Source organism: Kogia breviceps, chromosome 15 (genome assembly GCF_026419965.1).
Source record: "Kogia breviceps isolate mKogBre1 chromosome 15, mKogBre1 haplotype 1, whole genome shotgun sequence".
NCBI classification, from domain to species: Eukaryota; Metazoa; Chordata; class Mammalia; order Artiodactyla; family Physeteridae; genus Kogia; species Kogia breviceps.
Window position 1 is genome coordinate 52273528 of NC_081324.1, and position 24946 is coordinate 52298473.

Consider the following 24946-nt stretch of genomic DNA (forward strand, 5'->3'; position numbering starts at 1 on the left):
TAAAATGAAGATCCTAATTTAGAAAGTCTAGGAGGAAGGGGACCTATTACCTATTATACTTCTAACAAGCTTTCAGGTGACACCAATGCTGCTGGTCAACAGGCCATACTACAGTTACAGAATTTAGATTTGTATTTCTGGTTGTCCATCTCCCCTAATTAGAATATAGGTTTCAGAAGAGTAGGAACTTTGCCTGTTTTGTTTATTCCCATAACCCTCATGCTTGGAACAGAATCCTTCACCTAAGTGTTCAATAAATATTTACTAAATTAAAAAAAAAAAAAACATTGCTTCCTTAATAAAAATCAAAGTACTTAAAACATACAGGCCAAAATATTTCTGTCTGACTTCCAAACATTAAAATCAGACCTTATTACTTGAAATTAAATCAATATAACAATACTCTGAATTGAGAAAACATCTATTTGACAAAAAGTTTAAAAATCTCAAATTCAGAAGAATCTATATAGCACCAAGTTGTACAAAAGAGGCTTTCAAGTTCCTAGGAAGAGTTCCTCAGATGACAGATACTTTAAAATCATCATTCCTTAATGCTAAAAACAATATTTTAAAGAAGGTAACAGAACTGACATTAATTGACTTCAAAGTCTCAAACGTGAAATGCTGTTCATTTCAGTACATCTAGCAAAACACATAAAATACACATTTAACATGTGACTGACTGAATCAACAAATGCATCATCAGCAAAAGCAACATGAAACCCAAATAAGTAAAACCAACAACCCATTCACCCTAATATCTCTGGCTATCCCACCCCATTAAAGAGGCTATATAAAATTCCCTTCAGAATAACTGCTATAACTGACCCCTAGACAGCTCTACACGCCTCCTGAGAAGGGTAAGGAGTTAAGTGGACTGAATAACAAAGTAGCTGCCTATTACCCCTCAGAAACAGACCTTTGGGGGAATGGAATATAAAACAAGTACATTCAAATGAAATTTTAATAACAAGAAAGTCAAGAGCATGAGATACTGCTTAGGGAGGACTAGCCCAAACAGGATGTTCAGAAAGACATTCTGGGCAACAAAACGGCCACAGGAAACCTAAAAGTGGAAAGGTAAAATCTACCCTACAACCTTCTCACGGAACGCCAATATGTACAACAGAGCAGGAACAATCTTTCTTCTTCCAGGGGAAAAAAAAAATGAAAACTTAAGACATTGTTATTGGCATTAAAAAAATGGGCCAAGAAATTCAACTACAGTAGTTATAAAATCTACTGAATGTACAATATTCTAGAATAACATGATGAATCAAAAGCAATTTTTACCTTTCCCCTACGTCCATTTCCTCCATCCTGATCTTCCCACTGCCAGTCCACTCCTCGTACCACTCTGGCACCTGCAAAGATCCCTCTGGCTGTAATCTTCTTAGATTTTCTACGGGACTCTAACAGAACCCTAAAAAAATTATTTATTTTCAAATTTATATAAAAATAGGTAACAGCAGTTTATTTTTTTAAATAAGATTATAAAAAAGGTTATTCTGAAAATATAAAAGACTTTTCTTTGTTCTGGTTAATACCATAACAGCATGGTACAGGAACACTTTCCACATTACATAGGTTATGATGATGAAGACATTAGTAGTTGGAATAATAATAAGAACGGCTAATATTTACTTAGCTTTTCCTATACATAAAAGCACTTACAGAGGTATAAAGTCTGTTACAGTCCCTAAGATGAAGGTATTATTATTCATTTTACAAATGAGGAAACTAAGTCCCAAAGAGGTAAGTAATTTGCCCAAGGTCACAAAAGTTAAATTGGAATGGAATCAACATATTTATCCAGTCTAACCACTTCAGGGTATCACCACACTCTTCACTACTTTAGAGATGGCAAATTCAAAACCCTACAACTGTCAGGCAAGTACTACAAATGAGGGCCTAAGAAAGACAGCACCACAGCAATGACAAATGGCACTTGACCTCAGGCTGGGGAAAACAATAGGGAGTGGTAGGGACTTTGGTGAACTCGAGTATGATTTGTCTAAAGGATACAGGTGTTCCTGTGCTTCAGCCAACTGCTGCCAAGAACAAATGCAGGACCTGTGTTGACAGTCTTTGGAGGGTGGGGGAACAGAATAGGGTTAGAATTCATAAACCTGATTTTTCTGTGAAATTACCCAGTTTAAAAAGGTTAGCAATTGTTCAAAAATTTAGATCACCGTGTAAGTCAAGTAAAATACATCTGTGGTCTGGATGTGACCTACACTAAACTGTCTCTAAAGTGGTGCATACCTACAAGAGACTACAGACCTTGAAAAAGATTCTATACTCAACTATCTAGAGAAGCATGGTTTTCCAAGGCCTTCTATCCCTTATTCTTCTACATCCTTCTCATTCCTAAAAATCAAAAAGACTCGGGGTTTTTTCTTCTGCTCTGCTTTTATCTCATTATTCTATTTATTTTCAGAATATCTTTACTACACCCTAACTTTAAAAATTGTAAGCAAAAGACAAAAATAAATAATCTGTTGAAAGTTACTCACTTAATAAATAGCAGGACCAGGATCTGAACCAGGACAGTCTGACACAAAAATCCATTTTCCTATTACTCGTGCTGCCTCCTTGTCACTGACTTGATTCTTGCTCCTATGCATTAGTCATAGCTACATGAGAATACTCAATCACCTGAAACTCTGCACCCAGTCACAATTAACAGTCTTCTCTCTTTGCTCCTAAGACACTTAATACGCATCTGAAACATCACATGATAATCACTGTTGATCAAATAATACCTTAATTTGTAAACTCCTTAAGAATAATGTCTTATTAATCTTCAAATTTACACAGTATAGTCAACAGATAATCACTGTTGATCAAATAATACCTTAATTTGTAAACTCCTTAAGAATAATGTCTTATTAATCTTCAAATTTACACAGTATAGTCTTAATGCTCTGTAATGTCTCGATTCAATAAATGGGCTCTAGTGTTCACAAGATAGAACGCATACAGAGAAAACAATCAGCCTCCCTTGGGCTACCCTTTCATTTCCAAACACTGAGCAGTGCCAAGTCTCTACCCTAGAGAAGGAACAGCTCAGATTATCCTGGAAAAATACATGTATCTCTATCTTCACAGAGCTCTTTTCTCGCTATGTGGTAGGCCTGGTCCACATCTAGCCTGGTAATTGCTACTTCTTGACTAAACCAACTGTCAGAAGCTATTTCCTGATCCTATTTTTAACGCTGAATGGTATAAAAAATTCAATAGAAACAAGGAATTGCAATTGAAAAAAAAACTGGATTGCCATACCGCTCACTTCCTGGTGTAGTAATTCTATAAAAGCGATGCCTTAAATGATGTTTATCTCCATGATAACAAACTGTGCACAAATCATAATTTGTACACTCCGCACATTTCCATCGAATGCCAATGATTGGTTGCTGGCGGCAGGTATCACACATGGTTCCATCATGCTTGATGCCTATTAAAACAAGGATACACACTTACATTAATTACAAGTATTATTTATTTGAATATTATTCCCTAAGGGAAAAAATAAGAACACAGCATTTTACAAAATAGTTCAATAAAGCAAGAAATAATATTTCAAATGTACCATATATACTTTCAAGATAACAGATTGCGAATATTTTAACCAGTACAAATTATAGACTAAATATTTTCTATCCCTTCTTTTTGCATTAATAAAAACACTTCTCAGTAGCACTTTCCTTGCTCTCATCCACAAACTGAAATTTAGGTTCAATCCAGAGAAAGAAAGAAGAATCCTTTATCACCAAGTAGGTATTTCAGACTTCAAACACACAAAAATCTTTTGAGGAATGTGAACCTATTCTCCAGGTAAAAATTCCAAAAGAAAAGACAGTTTTATCCTCATGATATCAGAAACAAACTATCAATTAACTTTAGCATTTATCCCTATGTATTGACAACCTTTTCCCCATCAATAATAAACTTTAGACAATGATTAGCAAGCAAGTTGCCCAGTTTGGGAAACAAACTTGAGTTTGTTGTCGGTTTTCTTTTTTCCTTAAAGAACAAGAAGAAATTAACACTAGAAAAAGAAAACCAGCACTTGGTAATATAACCTATACTAAAAATGTTCACATGGATAGATGAGATACATGTTAGAACTATAAAAGTACCACTATAAATTAATGAAAATAAATGACATTGTAGGGTAATAAGATTGGGGAATAATGTTCCTTTACTATTCTACTAAGATCACTTGTTCAATAAATTAAAACTAGGAGTTTTTTAAAACAATGTGTGGCCTGTGAACATCAGTGTCACTATTCATGATACATGCTGTATGGTCATGCCCAATGTTGAACTACAAACAAGGGTTGAGTTGTCTGTACAATACTGACACTCCCCTAGATCAAGTTCTGGCTCTGTCAACAGCTACCTCTGTGTCCATGAAAAAGTCATTTTAACTGAAGTACTTACATATAAAACAACAGTATTTATTTCAAAATAATTGGTGGAGAGGGAGGGGAAGTAAGGTGGGTTTAGATGAAACAAGATTGCTCATGTTCAAGTTGGGTAACAGGTAACATGGGCGTTCATTATACTTTTCTCTTTTTTGTATAAGTTTAGAGATGTTCAATAATTAAAGAAATGAGTCATTTTAGTTCTCAGAACCTCAACTTCCTCTGGAGGAGGTAATATGTTCTTTAAAGGAAAGGTATGTTCTAAGAATAAAATGAGAATGTGAAGTACATGCAAAAACTAGAATACAACAGTAGTAATACTGTAGCTAAACTCTGCAAGAACTAATACACTATTTCAACTTCCTGGTAAGGGGAAAAATGCTACATAATTCATTTTCTATATCCTGGTTTAAAATCCCTATGAGTAAGGTAACCAGATTCTAAATAAAGTGCCCTAGCTGAGATGGTTAAGTAGAAAAAAGGGAGGGAGGGAGGGAGGAAGAATGAACACTGAAAGGAAGCTGTGATGTCTAGTAAACTACAAAAGAGCATGACACCAACGCCAAATATGTTTTGTGTGCAATCCTTCTGCAGTCTCCTACCACACAAATGCTTGGCTGTAGAGACAGAGAAGACAGCAGACATCAGTACCTACTGATTCATTAACTATTTCTTCACTGCTACTGTGGGCAGGCCCTCTACTACTTTCAAATATCACTCTTGCTATGGTAGGAAGAACAGAAAGGAAGAAAGAAAAAGGGGCTAGAAAAACAAAGTCAAGTACTAAGAAGCTTACACAGTAGTCCAGGTGAGATAATCGTAGTTTAAGCCAGGGTGATGATAGTGGAAGTGGAGAGAAAAAGAGTCAAGAGAGATTTAGGTCTTGGTGGCTATGCGTTAGAAAATAAAAGATGTAGCAGGTAACAAAAAAACAAAAAAAGTATAAATAAGATCATTAAAGAGAATACAAATAGATAAGTATTAGAGATATTTAGGAACAAACAGCACAATAAACTGAAATCTAGAAATGTTCCCTTAAAAAACAGAAGGGAAAAAAAAAAACAAAACAGAAAGGGAGCCACCAACAAAAACATAAATAAGCACATGCTTATCAAATAATGCAAGCAAGGGGCTCCACTGAGAAACTCATTCAAGAAACTAAATCAAAAAAAAAAAAAAAGAATCAGGAAATGTTTTTTAGAAATGGTGGATGAGTAGACCTTTCAAAGGAAGAAAGAAACCTCAGAAGAGTACAGAGTATGTTCAATGAACCAGGAACAGCTTTACTTGTTTGGCAGGGTTATGAAATATAGTCAGAGACTTAGAGATAAATTTTAGAGTCATGCTGGGAGATAATAACATAAAACATAATTTCTGATCTGTATATTTAAATTGTTGCATTAAATGGGGAAAACAAAGGTATGCAATTTCAGAAACTACTTACATAACTTACTGGCTAGGTAATGTTCAGAATCAAGCTTTTTAAACTACTCTGGGACCAATATTCTCATTTATAAATTGAGAAAATACTTCCTTTCACAGATGTTATGGACTGGGAGGTTGCCCCCAAAATCCCTAATCTCCAATGTGATGATATTTGGAGGTAAAGCCTTTGGGAGGTAATTAGGTTTAGATGAGGCAATGAGGGTGGGACTCCCATGATGGGATTAGTGTCTTTCTAGGAAGAGGAAGAGAGACCAAAGTGTCTCTCTCTCTCTCTCTTTCTCTTTCATGTGAAAACAAAGCAAGAAGGCAGCTATATGCAAGCCAAGGAAAGAGCCCTCAATAGGGAACCGAAGTGGCCAACCCCCTGAACTTGGACTACCCAGGCTCTAGAACTGTGAGAAATAAATTCCTGTTGTTTAAATCATCCAGTCTGTGGTAGATTGTTACAGCATCCCGAGCAGACTAAGACAATATGGAAAGGGACACTGTGAAGCTAAAGTGATATAATAGAGGTAAACATACTCCGAAAGGCATTAGGATAAAAGGTAAGTATAAAGAATTATACTGCAATTAATTTAATCTTAATATAGATATATTAAATGTACTAGTCATCTATTTAAATAATTTAATGATCAAAGTCATCACATACCCCAGGCAAATTCAGCAATACTTATACAAAAATTAGAGAACTCAATAAATTTATCAATTTCCCAGAGACTGCATACAGAAAATATTCAATTATTCATGTGTGGATTACCCCCATTTTAGCAAATTACCCGCCCTCTCCATTTGCTAATTACTCTTTTATCTCAGGTTTTCCCCCAAAGTTTGTGGCTTCCCTGCAGCTGTACCTGTCCTCTCCGTTCCTTTAATTGTTTTCACTCCAGAACAGCAACAGAGGACACAACTGCCATGTGAGACAGTCCTACACAAGAGTAGTTCATCCACCACTTCTCATTCTACCCTATGGCTAATTCTGACTGCATCAATCATGAAAATTATCATCAGCCACAGGCCCAAAAGAAATTATACTCTAGGGGCTTCCCTGGTGGCGCAGTGGTTAAGAATCTGCCTGCCAATGCAAGGGACACGGGTTCGAGCCCTGGTCTGGGAAGATCCCACGTGCCGCGGAGCAACTAAGTCCATAAGCCACAACTACTGAGCCTGCGCGTCTGGAGCCTGTGCTCCACAACGGGAGAGGCCGTGACAATGAGAGGCCCGCGCACCACAATGAAGAGTGGTCCCCACTCGCCACAACTGGAGAAAGCCCTCACACAGAAATGAAGACCCAACACAGCCAAAAATAAATAAATAATTTTTTTAAAAAAAGAAATTATACTCTAGTCTAACAGACTGTAAACTAAAATTAAAGACCAAATTAAAAAAAAATTTATAGCTGCACAACTCAGAGCTACCAGCGTTCACTAGTATTGCATGCTTCAGTCTTTTACAATACAAATCAAAAGCCCAAATCTATTCTTCCTTTTGGGGTGTATAAATGAATACACAGAAAAGGATTTGTTTGGTGTTTTTCAATCACAGGATTTTTTTTTAAGTACCAAATAATCCATAACCTGGCTAATCATCCCATGGGTTACAAAAAATTTGCTGTATTTTGCTTTAAATCAATATATAACCATTCCTTATAATGTTCACTTTGAAAACATAATTTTGTAATTATTCCTGATGTTATCTCCCAGCACAAACAGCAAAAGTCTACAGAGTTAAGAAAGAAATTATCCTAGCTCACATAAAGATATTTTGTAAGGTAAATTCTAAAACCTATCAACAGACAAAGATTTTGAAGAACTGTCATAATTGTCTGATGCAAGCCTACTAAAATGAATTTTAAATTTTCATAAAATTGCACTTTTTAATAAGAAATGGCAAGAATCACAATATGAGTTTTTTTTAATTCATCCATTTAAATACTGAAATACAGGTACACCCTGCTTTATTTATGCATTTTATATCAGGCACATTCCTGGAAAACTGAATGTATACTTAAAATGGAGGAAAGGCATGGCAGATTGTATTTTCCAAAGAAAGCCTCACCAATCTATATCCACCCCAAGTGCTCTTCTGACAAGAGGACAATGAATGACAAGTGGCCATCAAGAGGCAGGTCTGTTTTCCTCCCCACTGATCCTGGGGGGACATCTGCAACTGCCTTGTTTAATAGAAGATGGCAGAAGTGACACCATATGACTTCTGTGCCATGTCTCTCTCTCCCCCTCAGGATTCATGCCCCCACATGCCTTGGCAGTTCTTTCATACTAAGTCTGGCTACCCTGAAGCTGCCAGAGAGGAGACCACTTGGCGAAGCCATAAAGAGGTAGAGATGCCCAAGGAAGCCTGGCTGTGCAGCCCCTCCTAGCTGGGGCCCTAGATACTGTGGAGCAGAGGCAAGCCATTCCCCACTGAGCCTCTCCAAATTCCTGAGGGGTAGAAGCCCTGAGCATATAAACTGTTTCACACCACTAAGTTTGGGGGTATTTGTTGTGTAACCATTGCAACTAGAACAAAGCAAGGTAAAAATAAGTTACAATCTTTATTAAATTACAGTTCCCTGCAGTACAGTATAGCAAAAATGTGGATAAAGAGCTAAATATGAAAAAAGCCATAAAAGTGCTAGAAAAAATAGTTGAACAGCATCTTTTACAATTCTGAGTAAAGTCTCTCTAAGCATGACACAAAACCTAGAAGTCACATACACATATAAGAAGTGTATAAATAGAGAAAACCTGGAAACTCCTCCAAACTGCTGCCAGTGGTTGAGGGTACACAGATGAGGAAGGAGAGGGTACCTTCACATTTTTTCTGTATACACTTTTCAGTTGTTTAGCTTTATTAAATACACTTTTCAATTGTTTAGTTTTATTATAAGTATATTAATTTCATAATTTTAAAAAGAAAATACAAGAGATACCAACTTTATCCTCTTAAATTATAACAGATTAAAAATAATATGTCAGTGTACATGAAGATTGTGTCAAGAGAGCCAGTCATACTGCTGAGAGGGAAACAGAAATTGATACAATCTCTATGGAAGGTACTTGCAAAATGCTTCAAATGCTTTAAAAGATTTTGACCCTGTCTTCAAATTTTTTAAAAGGTACATCTCATGATACTAAATTTTTTGCAGTAAATAAAAATTTAACATAACATGTTGAAAAGATGGGGATGCAGCCATTTATGTGTAAACTAAGGTAATCCATAGAAATTCTACGCAATTATTAAACCATGTTGTAGAAGAAATGCTACTGAGATGGTAAACTATATTATTATTTTATAAAGCAGTATGCAAAGAATTACAATAGAGCACTATGGAACATAAATTACATTATACATATAACACATGTGCCCAGAAAAACTAGAAAGATAACCCCCAAAATGTGCTTGACGGGATCGCCCTTTGGGGTTTTCCAAGTTTTCTACACTGGGTATGTATTAATTCTAGGAAACAGCTGGGCGAGAAGGGGCATTTAATATGCAGTATAAGCATCAGAAATGCTGGTATATGTCACTTATAAATAAAAGCTAAAAATAAACAAAAATATGAGGAACTCCAAGTATTTACAGAAACCAACTTTCAAAGTAACTTTAGCAATGTGGTACACTGCTACTGAGTTTTTACGTCTTTTAACCCTTACCCTAACTAGCTATTCTGTGCTTATGAAAAGAAAATATATAGCTAATAAGTACACTCCTTACTGCCACGTGCCTTAAGAGTCTAATTTGTCTTACCACAGGAAAGCATCATGACCAAAAACATCCTAATTAATGTCAAATAGCAGTAACAGTAAACGCCCCAACTTTCTGAACAGGTCTAAAATAGGTCTCCTATGCCATCACAAAAAGTCAAATACACTAAACAAATGGGTATCCAATACACACTAAGAGGTATATTCTAATTTATCTGCACAGCTCTTCAAATGAGTGCTGACTGATCAAAGGCATAGGGAAAATGTATCCCAACCTCCTCACTTGACCAGAAAAGGAAAAGCCCAGTTTTCAGCTGTTCCCCATTTACATATTTTTCATCTCTAAGTTCATTTTCTCCAGAATACAATAACATTCATGAGCTCATAATCTGAGTACAGGCTTTCTTTAAATGCAACCATTTAAACATACAATGATAACTGGTTAAAAAAAAAATAAAAAACTTCTACAATTCACGGTTTTAAAGAATACTTCAGGAAAACCACTAATGCACACAAAAGCACATCCAAATCGTTTCTTGGTTCCCACAGTTCAAATGCCAACAAAGCTACTGAACAGCTGTGAAACAGACTAATGCTGAGAATTGGAAAAAATAAACAAAGCAACCCACTCCACTACCAAAATGAGCAGTACAGAATTTTTTATGAGAATGCAATTAATTGACTTTAAAACAAAAGATGACATTTAAAGAAAACATAAAAAAGGAAAAAGGATTAAATGAACAAGGCCAACATTCTACTGGTCTCTTACTCTGGTAGCTTTTTTGTTTCCCCTTACTTCATCCACCCAATTCATTCTCAACTAAAAGCATTCTCTTCCACTCTAAACCTCCTTAGCCCTAGCAAGAGTTATTCCTTAAAAATTCAATAAAATTTAATTCCCTTACTAAACCCATGAATGCTTTTTCTCCTTCCTAAAGAATACCATACCACCCTAGAGAGTTAATACTCTTTCCCTTTGCTAAGCTTTATGAAGACATCTGCCACCGTTAAATGAACCACCTGATGATAGCTTTTGACTCATTCTAATACTCAAATGACCATCTGCTCTACATTTTAATGACATCTCACCTAAATTCAATAACTTAGAGAATTTACATAGCTTAAGCCTTTTTGTTGGCAAATTTTTTGAGACCAGTAAAACACTATGGTGGAGATCAACAACCACAAGTTCTTAAAAGAGCCAAGAAAAACAGCTCAAATTCAAAAAGCACTGATTTATTTAAGTAAAATGTTAAATTTCTAGAGAGAAAAATGATTGAAAGAGAGAAGGTTCTCACAACAAGCAGTTCATTATGTGAAGCACTTAACCATGGAACAAGAATATGTGAATTATCACTTTGTATAAGAGCAAAAGAAAAAGTAAACAATGTAAATGTTCATTAACAAGAGAGTAAAGATATGTATTAGGTATACAATGGAATACCTACAATGAACGCTCAAGAGCCACATAATTCAACATGGATGAATCCTTCAACCATAATGCTGAATTTTAAAATTATTCAAGAATACACAATGTTTCAAATAAAGAACTATGCACTGTTTACAGATATATACAACACAGCATAAATGTAAAGAAATCCATGGGAATTACTAATTTCTACACAGTGGTTACTTAGGAGAGGAAGGGAATTAAATTGGGAAGAAGTACAGAGAGTGTTTTAACATTAGAAATGCTTTATTTCTAGATAGGTTCACAGTTATTTATTAATCACTTATCCACTTGGATATCTTAAATACTATGTAATAAATTTTAAAACTTTTTAAAATAAAAAATAAGCATTCCTAGTAGACTAGTATAGTGCCTAATCCTCTAACCTTTTGCCCTAATTAAAAGATTTCACCTAACCTCAAAAAATAATTTACAAGTCATTAACCAGTGTTTAAAAGCAATTACTTGTTGTGGCATAACCGTCTGCTGATGTCACTCAACCAACCAAGAATTCCTATTTCTTATTTATGGATTCATTCAATTTTAACCCCAAATCAATATGACAAAAAGTTTACAGAGATTAAAGAGGGTTAACCAACTAGAGTATGCATCTTATCCTCTCTGAACCATCAAAGTACTTATGGTTTAGAAACTGGCTGAAATGTAATTAAAATTCCTACTGAGGGTGAGGCCTTTGTGACCTGCCAGCTGGTTGGTGTACTCCACATTCCTTACTCTTGAGAAACAGTAAATTAGTGAAAATAGTATTGTTATTATTAATAATTCTAACCACTACTTAAATCGGTACCAAGCTAGGTGCTTCACATATATTAACTTTCCCAGCAATACTAAAAGGTAGGCATTATTATCCTCATTTACAGATGAAGAAATTGAGGATATGAAGGCACACATTAGTAAGCGGCAGGCTCAAATTCAAACCCATGTGAGAAGTCTGATTACAAAGCTTGGCCTCTTATGTTCTTACCCTACCAGGGTTTTTCCCTCTACTTAGCTCTGATTTTATTTGAAGAATAATTACATATCTAGGGCATCATGTTCCCCATTCAACCTTCTGCACTCAAAATATGTTATTAAATCCTATTCTAATATTCAAATAAATCTCAAAGAGATACATTTTTTAAATTGAAAAGATTATCTACTTCTTAGTTAATTTCAAAAGTGTTGTAGAGTGAAACACCATCTACTTCCAACCGACTCCTGTTATGAGTTAAGGAGATGTCTTTGAAAGTGCCTCACCCAAAATCTACAACTTTCATCATATCTTTTCTGTTGGACAAGTTATTCTCTCATCTATTTTTGCAGCCTCTGCTACTCTACTTTATTATAAGCTTTCATAATAAAATTATAATCATGCCTTACACAGTCCAAACAAAAGAAATAAGGCGTCAAATTAGGCATACAACTGGCAATTTTAATAATATATTTGTTATTTTTAGCACTTGTTACACAAGAGTAGAAAATTAATGAGGTCAAACAAAAATAAGAATTTTATCCATTTTTTTTTCCTGCTAACAGATAAAAATTCATTTTACAAGCAAAACACCTGTGTACCTTGACCTACTCCAACTTCATTCTACAGGTGAAGAATTAAAGTTTTAAAGAGACTAATGTTATAAGGCAGGGGGAAAAAAAAGACTGACAAACCTAGATTTGAATCTCAACCATCAACCAATTACTTATGAAATCTTGGGCAAATTAAATTAGTTCATTTCTCATAGCCTGTTTTCTCATAAGTAAAATGAAGGCTATCAAACAACACTTTTATGAGGATTAAATGATAAAGTATATAGAAAGCTTAGCATAGTTCCTGACACATGATGGGAGCTCAGTAAATGTTAGTCCATTCCCCTAGTTAACGAGGCCACATGAGAAAATCTAGAATGAACAAATATCTTGACTTCCCTACTAAGCTGGTACATTTTCCACTACTCCATGATAAGAGACTGGGAAAGAGGGGTGAGCAAGGCACCACAATGTAAAATATTACAATCTCAAGCTTTTATGATTTATTATCACTAGCCCTGCAAAACTCCCAAAATTCAAATAATGATTTTTTTAATATCAAAACCTTTCTACCCCATTTCTTGATTTTTTCAGAACAAAATTATCATCAAGAAGATAAATCCATCCCAGGAGAAAGCTATATACTCTTATCATGAGTGTGCTTAGAGAATATAAACTAACCCTAACCACAGCAAGCATCTACAAAAGTAAATATGCTCCCAAAGGCACTCCAAAGCCAGAAATGAATGTCTGGACTACTTGCTGCATTCCATTATCTCCTCCATTAATTTAAACCCCACCTTATCTTAGTTGTGTCCTACAAGTTCATTTAAAAGCCAGCTGTTTAGAATTCAGAACCATTTTCCCTCAGAAACAAAGTTTTAAAGATAATTTAGGTACCAGACTATTTCACAAGAACTTACTTACACAAAGCTAATCTACGGGCAAAGATCAAAATTGTTCCTGTGTTCCTAGTTCCATCTGAGGAGGCAGTTTAATCGCTGTAATGCAAACATGATGATTTTAAAAAAAGGCAAGCTAAATTGGTATGGGGACATATGAAAGTATATGAGTAAAGAAATGGGCTTAGGAGAATGAGAAGCATCCTAAAAAAGACATTTCCCTACAGATACTTAAAATGCATAAGCTCCTGCTTGTTGACAGTGCAATGGTTTTCAAAGCGAAGTACATAACCCAGGAAATACAAAAGATGATCCTCTGAAATTAAAGAGATAAGCCCACAAGCTCTTATCTGTTCCAAAATCCCAAAACTCTTAAGTTTTTTGTAAATGAGCAGGAAACTCACTTAGTGGTAAATCCTGATCTGAACAAACAAGAGGCTGTGTAGTCTTTATTTACCCCCTTAGTATAACCATTCATATGCTTCCTGCAGAAATACTGGTGTATCTGATGACAGGGTGCTGCTGTGGACCTGGAAATGGGCATTAACAAAAGTTTATAAATTCAGTCCCAAGCATTCTGAATAAAGGGTTGTGGACCTCCATTAATACTTTTATATTTACTATTTTTTTCTTTTTTTTTTTTGGCCACACCACACAGCTTGTGGGATCTTAGGTCCTGACCAGGGATTGAACCCAGGCCCTCAGCAGTGAAAGCTTGGAGTCTCAACCACTGGACTGCCAGGGAATTCCCTATATTTATTATTTTGCTAAAAATCTATGAATGAAATTAGGTTATTAATTGTACATTATTCAGCTGATACTAGCACCCTCAGTGGGTCTCCACAAAAAAAAGAAAAAAATCACACACAGAATACAAGGTGTACTAAAGGTGAGTGGGAGTTTGACAGCCTGAGGGTCTAACACTGTTGCTCACTTCTTGCACATTAAGATGGGCTGCACCTACTTTGTGCCTAGTTAAGCAGTCTTGTGGAGCACCGCCTAATGATACAAAACAACATGTTGATTATCTTGCAACAAAGTGCTTGAGGGTCAAAATTAAGAATAGTTCCATTTTTTAAAAAATAAAATAAGTACTCCCAAATTGCACACCTTTTCTGGAATGAAAAGTGGTTGTTAACGGTGTGCTCCCTAGAAGATACATATATTTTAAAATTATACCATTTAATCTATCCCTTCCAAGTAAAGGTGATGTCTGACAATAAATAAGAAAATAAACGCAGTCCAAAAGAAACTAGAGTAAGCACGGTGAAAACTGACATTTGGAGATACTCCCGTCATTATATGGTCTTTAATGCTGAAAAAATGTGTATCACCAATAAACTCTAATATCTGCATCCATAAAGGAAAATCACTTTTATTTCATTTTAAATTCAGTAGATTTTGAATTTATTTATTCACAATGTAAAAGTGAAACACTATCCAATTCATTTGTTAGACATGATCAGCATCAGAAAAGATGGAAAATTACTAAGTTTCAATAAAAATGTTTACTTAAATGAGATAGAAAAATAAGATTGAGATTTGATAAACACACTGTATTAATCAGGGTCCAGTCAGGAGATAGGAAACCACACCACTTGTAAAAATGGGGAAACAATGAAAAACAGTATTATTAAAATGTTGAGGCGGGGACTTACATGGCGCAGTGGTTAAGAATCCGCCTGCCAATGCAGGGGACATGGGTTCGAGCCCTAGTCTGGGAAGATCCCACATGCCCCAGAGCAACTAAGCCCATGTGCCACAACTACTGAGCCTGTGCTCTACAGCCCGCGAGCCACAACTACTGAAGCCCGCGTGCCTAGAGCCTGTGCTCCACAAGAGAAGCCACTGCGATAAGAAGCAGGCACACCGCAACAAAGAGTAGCCCCCGCTTGCCACAACTAGAGAAAGCCCATGCACAGCAACAAAGACCCAATGCAGCCAAAAATAAAAATAAGTAAATCAATTTTAAAAAAGAAATAAATCATGGCATATTAAAAAAAAAAAAAAAAAAGGAAGAGGCTTAAAAGAGGGGTCTCATAGGGCTGGGATCCAGACCTTTAAAGAAGGGTCGCAACTGGCAGGTGCTAGCGTCACGGGGCGGGGCGGGGGGGGGGTGCGCACATCAGGCTACTTCTTATGGTGTTGGAAATAAGCAAACTGGAATCAAATACTGACACTGAAATCCTGCTCAGTGAAATGATACCTGAAGAAAGAGCAAGCAAAACAAGAAAGAGTATATCCCTCCCCACCCCCAAGCCTTCCAGTCTCCATCCAGCGCCCCCTATTGGCAGAGTCAACAGGGATCCAGCTGACAAAGGAAAAATACCATGTGGAGAGTCCCAGCCCAGCCTCGCGGGCAGCAGCGCAGAGGGTGAGCTGAAGGCAAGAGACAACAGCTCCATATCCAACAAGCACACATCAGAAATGCACTTCTTCCCTTTGGATCTATAGTCTATCTTCGTGAGGTCTCCTGAGAGCTAATGCATCCAACAAAATCAAGAATGGAAACAAACTCAATGTAGAATCAGACTTGATTTACTAACATACTAAACCAAGATTTCCAAAAACAATGAAGAAAAATCACATTGCTCTCATTAAAAAGAAAAATAATAATAATAATTTGATGAGATGAAAAGCAAAATACCAAAATACCACCCTGAGGTTAGATCCTTTCAGTCTAAAGTCTTTATCCTTTTTCTATATATATTTTTCCATAAAAAGAACTTTTAAGTCTTTTTTCAAACTTACATAAAAAACACAGTTTTATCTACAGTATCTCTTTGAAATCTACTTTTTTCACTCATTATATATCTGGTAAATATAGGCTAATTCTTTCATTTTAACTGATAATATTTTACTGTATGGGACTCATGCAACATAATATACTCTACATATAAATTTTCAGTCACTTCAAATTACTGGTTTTATAAACAAGACTGCAGTGAATTTCTTTATACATATCTCTTTATGGATGTGTGCTTGAGAATCTCGTGACATAACATTTAGAAGTAAATTTTCTCAATTGCAGGATACATGAATTTTTTTTTTAATTTACAAGATGTTGCCAAACTGCTTCTCAAAGTAGTTGTACTAATTTACAATCCCACCAGTAACTTGAGAGTTCTGATTTCCCCATGTTCTTTAACAATGCATACTATTTCTAGACGTTTAATCAATCTAAATGGGGTGAAATCTCTTTTTTTAACTTGTATTTCCCAGGTTAGCTGTGATTTAGCTGTATGAATAGATATTAGCTCTTTACTATTAACATTAAATCAAATTTTCAAAAGTAGAGGGAAATTTATATTTAAATTGATATAATCCATTTATTTCATTGCTAAACGAAAAAGCTAGCTAGCTGGCTTCTAACTTCTAAATGAAAATTTTCTCCCACACCAGGTAATGTAAGTATGTTGCCCCTGAGCACACACATACAAACATAAATATTAATAAGCCAATTTTTCTCATAAAACAAAAGAAGCTTTATGAACAAGGTGAGTTTCAGTAAGATCTGATAGTTCAGAGATATGACCATGTCACATCTTCTGCCAAGGGCAGAGCTTGGCTTCAAGAGTGCAGGATGACTGGGACTTTGGGCCACTGTTCAGAACAAAGAAAACATGAAAGATGAAGAACCCCAATAAAGTAAAAAAACAATACCATATAGTAAAGGCTGACCAGCTGAGCTGGAGAATCTGACAGCCTCATGTGCAGCTCAATTACTTGCTTTGAGAGCAACTACTTTGCAAAAACTCTTTCACAGGACTGATATAAGGGGGCTAAAGATAATTACATGTAATAAACTACCTGTCATGTTGGATACACACAGAAAAACCATTAATCTCCAACAATGTTACATTGTTAATCAAATAACCATATCTCACACTAGAATAAATTATTTAAATTTCCTAATCAATTTTCCCTCAGGAAAAGTAATACAAATGGTGATCATTTCTGAACTACTATACTATAAATGGAAGAGAGACTGATGAGGAAAAGCAATGAACTGGGTTTTCATCCCTACATCTGCCATTCACCAGCTCTGTGACTGGACAAGTCTCTTCATCTCTCCAAGCCTTCCCTTTTATCTGTGTTAGGATAATATCTATATAACCGCAGATCAAATGAGTCCAAAGTTCTTTGAAAAGAGCATTTTATTCAGAAAATATTCATCCAGAGCTATGGCTTTGCTAGAAAATGGAGATACAAGGAATACACACACATACACACACATCCTTCCTCTCAAACTAATAATCTCATGCAAAAGACAATTACAACACAGCATACCTGTGGCAGTAGACAGAGTGCACTGTGATCACACTGCCTAGCAATTAAGGAAGGTGGAAGAGAGAACCTGGTGGGCAGCTACCGGGAAATACATCCAAAAGCAATATTTAATCCAACCAGAGAGATAAGTTTAGAATGAGAATATATATTAAGACAGCATTATATTTGCAAACAAATACATATATTAGAAAGCTGTTTCACGACTTCCCTGGTGGCACAGTGGTTAAAAATCCACCTACCAACGCAGGGGACTCGGGGGGTTTGAGCCCTGGTCCGGGAAGATCCCACATGCCACGGAGCAACTAAGCTTGTGCGTCCCAACGACTGAGCCTGCACTCTAGAGCCCGCAAGCCACAACTACTGAGCCCGGGTGCCACAACTACTGAAGCCCACGCAACTAGAGCCCGTGCTCCGCAACAAGAGAAGCCCCCGCAATAAGCCCGCGCACCGCAACGAAGAGTAGCCCCCTCTCGCAGAAACTAGAGAAAACCTGCACGCAGTAACTAGGACCCAACACAGCCAAAAATAAATAAAATAAAATAAATAAATTTTTAAAAAATAGTTTAAAAAAGACTGTTTTTTGTTTTTTTTTAAAGAAAGCTGTTTCATGTTCCTTTATTTCCTCCCCTTCTTCCTGCCCAATAATGTCAGTCTCCAAAACTGAAGACATATATTACTGACAAACAATGAAGGCTTGGAATCAGCTGAGGGGAAAAGGAAACAACAAAGAGCCTGGACATCTCAAAAGACAAGCAATCACTTAGCAACCTGCTATTCAAAGTGTGTCCATGAGCCAGCATCATCTGCATCACCTGGGCGCTTTTAAACTACTCTTGCTGAATCCCATACCTACTGAATGAGAATGTCTATTTTTAAAGGTTCCCAGTTAATCTGCATGCTTACTGTCTGTTTGAGAAGTACTGACAGAGGGATAACTATTTCTTGAGATCTTCAAGTTGATTTCTTGAGGTCCTCAGTTCAACCAAGCTGCAATTTACAAGGAGTATTAAAACTAGATGGACTTTCATCACTTAAAACATTGTTTTAGCAGATGAAGATAAAAAAGAAGACATTTTACGTAAGTATTTTAAATAGATAGGATCTATAGGAAAATCAAGTTTTCCTTACAGATGCCATTAGTAAAAAACCTCTCACAAAATCTCATCCTTTCCAGGTCTGGCATCCTATTCCCCAAACCTTGTTCACACAAGTCCTGTTTTTTCCTAAGACTCTGTCCCCTGATAACACTCTTTTCTCCTGTAGTTCTAGAAACAGATCAGAAGAGAAACAGGAGGCCTCAGAAAGGCAACACTGAGGGTTATTAATCCATTTCACTTTTTATCCACGGTCAGCACTTCTAGACCTTCAATTGAATAATGACATCTAAGGAGCTGGTCCACAAATGACCTTAAGAAGCACTCTTTGCTAGGGTGGAAGAAAAGTACAAAGAACTGCCCCCCAAACAGCCTGGACCAAAAATACCAGAAGGTAGTTTTAAATAAACCTAATCATCTATACTCCTAACTTTCGTTATCTATACCCAGGAGGGTAGAAAGAACTTTAATAGGAAACCCATATTTATTTTCTCCACTCTTTCTCTGGTAACTATACAACACTGTAGTCAAGTGACCAAAAAACAAGCATTAAGTAAAAACACATTTCTCCCCAAATCCTATAAAATCAGTACCTAAATGATAAAAGGTCAACTATACCTACTTGATTACAGACTTCACAAAATTAACTTCAAACTAATTCACCAATAACATATATATTTTCACGATCTTCTTCCTCACTACAAATTAACCAAATATATCTGGATACAAGATAGAAATTATATCATTCAAATATATACTAAATGCTCCTCTTCTCAAGGTTTTACTATCCTAGACCATAAATTCAAATTTATCATGTGTCACCTGAAAGAAAAAAAAAAAAACAAAGCTTCTGTGCCAAAATGTTACAGACCCCACATACAACCCTCAGACCAAATCTCCAACACACAGTAAAGAAATATCAGAAAGATTCAAAATGACTCAACCATTCCAGAATCCTTAATTTTCAGGAAAGTTTCACAGAATTTTATTTTAAAAGCTACCCATTTCTTAATTCCCAAACAGACTGCAATAAATTTTCTGTTCATATAATGTGGGTAACAAGTAAGGAACAAAGAATGAATAACCAAAGACAATCTCAGTTGTCCTGGTAAATATTACAAGACTTTTTAAAACTAACTATGAAATTTAAGAACACAAAAGGCATAAAAATATAACACACACCTATGTACCACCACCCAGTTTAAGACATAAAACTTACCCAAAAAATTACTACACTCCACTTCCTTCAGTGTAAAGATAGCCACTCCCTTGAACTTGGCATTTATTATTATTTTTTGGTATACTTTTACCACATATGTACATATCCCCGAACCAATGAGTACCAACCCGCAGCAATCATACCTGGCAATGTCTGAAAAATGCTGGGTTATCATAACTGCAACCAGTGGGTAGAGGCCAGGGATGTTGGCCACAGTGCACAGGACAGCCAACTCCAGCAAAGAATTATCTAATCAGTCCAAAACAGCAATAGTGCCAAAACTGAGAAACCCTGTCCTAAACAACGAACAGTACTGTTCTACATTTTAACATGCCATACATTTTCTTTTTAAAGAAATTTTACTTTCTTGCTTTATTTAACATTAATTTTCTCCAGAAGTGTTTTTAAAATGTTTGCTAACAGAATCAGATGAACAAGATGAATTGATACTTACCAACAAATTAAATAATGTGTAAAATTATCCTGTAAACTAAGATTTTTTAAACCTCTGAAAAATACCCGTTTTTACATAAGATAATGAAACTATTTACATGACAGATATACTCCATACTAGAAAACATAGAGACAACATGAATATCCCTTCAAAAATCACTGTAATACAGCGATTTACACTTTACCTTTACCCTGGAAAGATATTTAAAATTCCCCATAAACCTACAATTACTGATCCCAAGATGCCTCCAAATTATTGAGCTCAAACTTTAGCTTGAGCTAGGAGGATACAATTTTAAGAGTGTGCAGAAACAGGAATATGCCCCCTACAGTGTTGTAGGAGGGTAAATTGGTAAAATGTCTTCCCAAAGCATTTAGTCAACATCTCTCAAAATATTAAATATGTGCACTCTTTGATGCAGCAATTCCACTTCCAAAGTACTCAGTACACATGCACAGGATACACGTACAAGGATTCATTCAATGCATCACTGTAAATAAGAAAACCTGAAAGAATACAAATACCCATCAACAAAGAACTGGTTAAATAAATTACTGCATCCAATCACTATAATATTATGCAGCTATAAAAGAATAAGACAGACATCTATGTTCCATGCTAACATGGAACAATCACTAATAGGTACTATTAAGTTAAGAAGCAAAAGTACAGAAAAGAATATAGTAGTTTATTACCACTGGGTCTTAAAAGGGTTGCAGATTTACAATACATTAATACATATGCTTGCAGTGAGTATTCTGTAAGAACACACAAGAAACTGGTAACAGTGGTGGCCCCTTTTTGTACTGTTGGTCCTGCACATAAATCCTCTGAAATGTTTAAAATGCCAACAAAGAAACACAATTTTATGAATTACCTATTCAAAAACTGAATTGCCTGAAATTGTTAATTTCCTTTTTATTGGTGCTAACAATAACTATGTACCTATTTCAGGATTTGTTAGGTTTTGCCAAACTCAATCATAAAGCTTTAAAAATAGCTTATTTAAGCATTCTGAAAATCATCAAATTTTAAATTTGAAACTATTTCCTACTGAACAGAGTACCAAGGATAAATCTATGTGAAAATGAATTCGATTAAATTATTTTGAGAGCAAGCTTTCAGTTTATCATATTATATAAAAATTCTAGAGTCAGTAACAAACAGTTCCCTGAAATTTGGTGAATCAAGAAGGACACTAACTCATTGCTGTGTTAATGAATAAGTCTCTGACATAACCTTACAAATGAACTGAGATGTTAAAAGATATCAGGTGTCCCCTATACCTATCTTCCACATGAAAAGAGTATTTAACACAAAGAAAGGGTTCAACAGCTTAGGCTGTTTTCCCCTCTATTGGTTATAAAGATATACATCGAAACAATTAAAATGAAAAATCATTCCACAGGGTACTAAGTAGCAGCATTCAGCTACTGAACTCCAAGTCTTTCTATGTGTTAGATGAGGAAAAAAGGGTATCGCAACAAATCCGAGGTACCAACGGCCCCTCGGCAATTGTAACCGGTCAACTAAACACCATATGGCAAGGCAAGCCTCCCTTCAGACACTCGTCACTCGGTGGCTGATTAATTTCAATGGCATATTAGACAGGCCTCTCCAGACCCCTTCCCTAGAGGAGGAGGAGGAGGGGAAATGTCTGCGGTCTTGCCGGTGCTTTGTGCCTTCCAGGCTTGAAAGCATCCCCGTGATAGTGCAGCCATCATTCCCTTGGGGATGGGACGGAGGGAAGAGAAGAGGGGTCTTATTTGCAAGTTTTTGTTTACCAGGTATTGAACCTAAAATTCCCTTTGGCTCCTTCCCCGCTCCCTCCAGCCAGGCGCTGCACGGTAGGCGTTCCTCCACCGGCTTCTCCCAGGCCTCCCAACGCCCCCGCACCCCGCCTCGCCCCTGCCCCCACGCGCGCAGGCCCCGGGCCAGGTGGCCGCCGCTTACCCGTGGGCGCGCTGTCCAGGATACGCAGGTCGTAGGCCCCGGAGCAGCGGTAGTTGGCGGCGGTGCCGTTGTCCCACACCACCACCACCTCCTCGGGGCTCTCGAAGCTCCGGACCGTGCCCACATGGCCCTCGCCGCCGTCCTGCTTCCCCCACTTCCAGTCCGGGCCGCGCACCACTCGGGCCCCGACCCCTTCCACCATCACCCGGTTATTCCTGGAGTTACTCATCGGAACCCGAGCGGTTGGCTCCGCCGCCGCCGCCGCCGCCGCCGCCGCCGCCGCGGGACCCGTGAGCGAGTTGGGCCCGGGCCGGACTCTCGGCGCCGGCGGGGGCGGCAGGGAGCCCCGGGGGACGTGAGAATAACTCACGGGGGCGGCGGCGCGGTCCCCGCCGAGCCCACAGCCGGTCCCCAGCCGTCGCCGCCGCCGCCGCGCCCCCCGCTCGTACTGGAGGCTGGCCTGCAGCAGCTCCGAGGCGGCAGCGGCGGGCGGGCAGAGAAGAGGGGGCCGTGGGCGGGGACTCCCCCGCTTCCTCCGGGCTCCCCGGCCGGGCTACAGCGACGGCCGCCAGGAGACCACGCTCTCCCCCGACAGGGAGCGCGGGGAGCACAGGGGGCCGGGGGAGGTTAGCCCCGGGGAGACGGCGCGGGCGGCGGGGAGCAAGCTTAACTGCCGGCCTATTTTCTCCCCCGGGCCCTCGCTCCAGGGTGGACGCCCGAGCGCCGGCGCCGCCTTCTCCCCCGTGGGCAGTGATGGTACCTGCCGGCGTCCGGCGAGCGCCCGGGCCCAGGGGCCCCCTTCTCTCTGCCCCCGCGCACACCGCCGCGCTCCGCCCAGCAACAGAGTCTCCGCCGGGCGAGAGCGGCGCCACATCCGGGTACTGGCGCACCGAAGGCCGCAGTAGCACGTTCTCTGAGGGGATTAGGACAGGGCTCCTCAGAAACAGTACGGTGGAAGGGTTTTACAGAGTCGCGCGACTAGAGAAAGAAAGCAGAGGGAAAATCGTTCCCTAAGCGCCTTGCCAAGGCCCTGTGAGGGTGCGCATGCGCACGTCCTGGAAAAAGCTAAGGGGCAGACGCCCAGCCCCAGTCTGAGACGATGGAGGGGCGGTTCCCTGGAGTTGCTGCGGACTGGTTGTGCCGCGCGTCCCATTGGCTGTGAGGGAAGGGGCGGGGCAAGGAAGTGCGTCTGGCAGATTTTTAGGTGGGACTGGAGGCAGTGAGCATCCGGATGTGGTCTGGGCAGCTGAAACCGGGTATCTCTGGTGAGGTCAGTCTTTCAACAAGTTCTAGCGTACCTGAATGTACTAAGTGTGAATTTGGGATTACATAACGTTTTCGTCTTTTTGTTTTTAATTTTTATTGGAGTATAGTTGATTTACAATATTGTGTTAATTTCAGGTGTACATCAAAGTGAATCTATTATACATATACTATATATACTCTTTTTTAGATTCTTTTCCCATATAGGCCATTACAGAGTATCGAGTAGAGCTTTCTGTACTATAACAATAGGTCCTTATTAGTTACCTATTTTATATATAGTAGTGTGTTTATGTAGTTTTCTTTTTTAACGGAGTGGGGAATAGGACAGATTATGACACAGATTAAGGTCAACTTGTATTTCTGTATATGTAAATTGAAAGTATTTCAGACCACAGTGGGTAATTAGTGATGTGTTTTTAAACTGAGCAGAATGTTACTGAATGATGTGTGTCTTGCCTTTATGTGGAGTCAGGGTGGTAAGTAGGCTCCAAACAGCACAAGCTCCTGGGAGAGCCTTTACAAGCATACTGCCCATTTAACAACATCTTGCTCATCCATTACATAATTCGGCCCCAAATCACAGAAACACAACAAAATAGGAGGACTGTAAGAGTGGTTTCTGGCTGCTATTACTTAAATGACATCATGGTGTGTAGGATTTTAAATCATTGGTTCACAGCCCACACGGATGCATTGTTAGCATACTGTTGCTTTTCCTGAGAGTCAAGGGAGCAAGGAATACTCCAGCAGGATCGAATAATCAAGTGGAAAGAAAGGGGGTGTTAAAGAGTAACCAGTGGGGGAAAAAAAAAAAAAGAGTAACCAGTGAATAATTATGTAGTGAAATAAATGTTCTTAATTTTTCATGTCAGTGAAACAGGAAAATACCAATATGGAATCCCAAAGGCCAAACAGAGCTTATTTTAGAAACTAAGCAGTTAAAATATTTGTTCAAAATAAGCAACCAAATATGTAGTCTATTTCAAAGCATCTTCATCCTGGAAGTGTTAAATGTGCTATTCTTTCTCTGCCAACTCTTTCTTTTCTCTCTGGGTTCTTTTCTGGTTTCCTTCTTTTCTTGTTCACCAGTTAAATTGATCACATGCGTTAATAACTTGATAAAAGGTTTTTAGAAAAAAATATAGCCACTGCACAAGTTATACTGTGGTTAACTTTGTAAAGTAAGCTAACTCAAGAAAAGGCCAACTGAGATG

The 24946-nt window shown here is 37.9% G+C and overlaps 1 protein-coding gene across 1 annotated transcript in view; it reads right to left on the reverse strand.

The window, feature by feature from the left end:
• Nucleotides 1-22817, reverse strand: part of MIB1 (MIB E3 ubiquitin protein ligase 1) — a 112265-nt gene extending 89448 nt beyond the window's left edge. The window contains exons 1-3 of the mRNA XM_059039479.2: nucleotides 22467-22817; nucleotides 3286-3457; nucleotides 1294-1423 (exon numbers count right to left, since the gene is read on the reverse strand). Coding sequence (XP_058895462.1) covers nucleotides 1294-1423; nucleotides 3286-3457; nucleotides 22467-22695 — 531 coding nt within the window. The 5' untranslated portion in view covers nucleotides 22696-22817. The remainder of the gene's footprint in view (nucleotides 1-1293; nucleotides 1424-3285; nucleotides 3458-22466) is intronic.
• Nucleotides 22818-24946: the final 2129 nt, after the last annotated feature.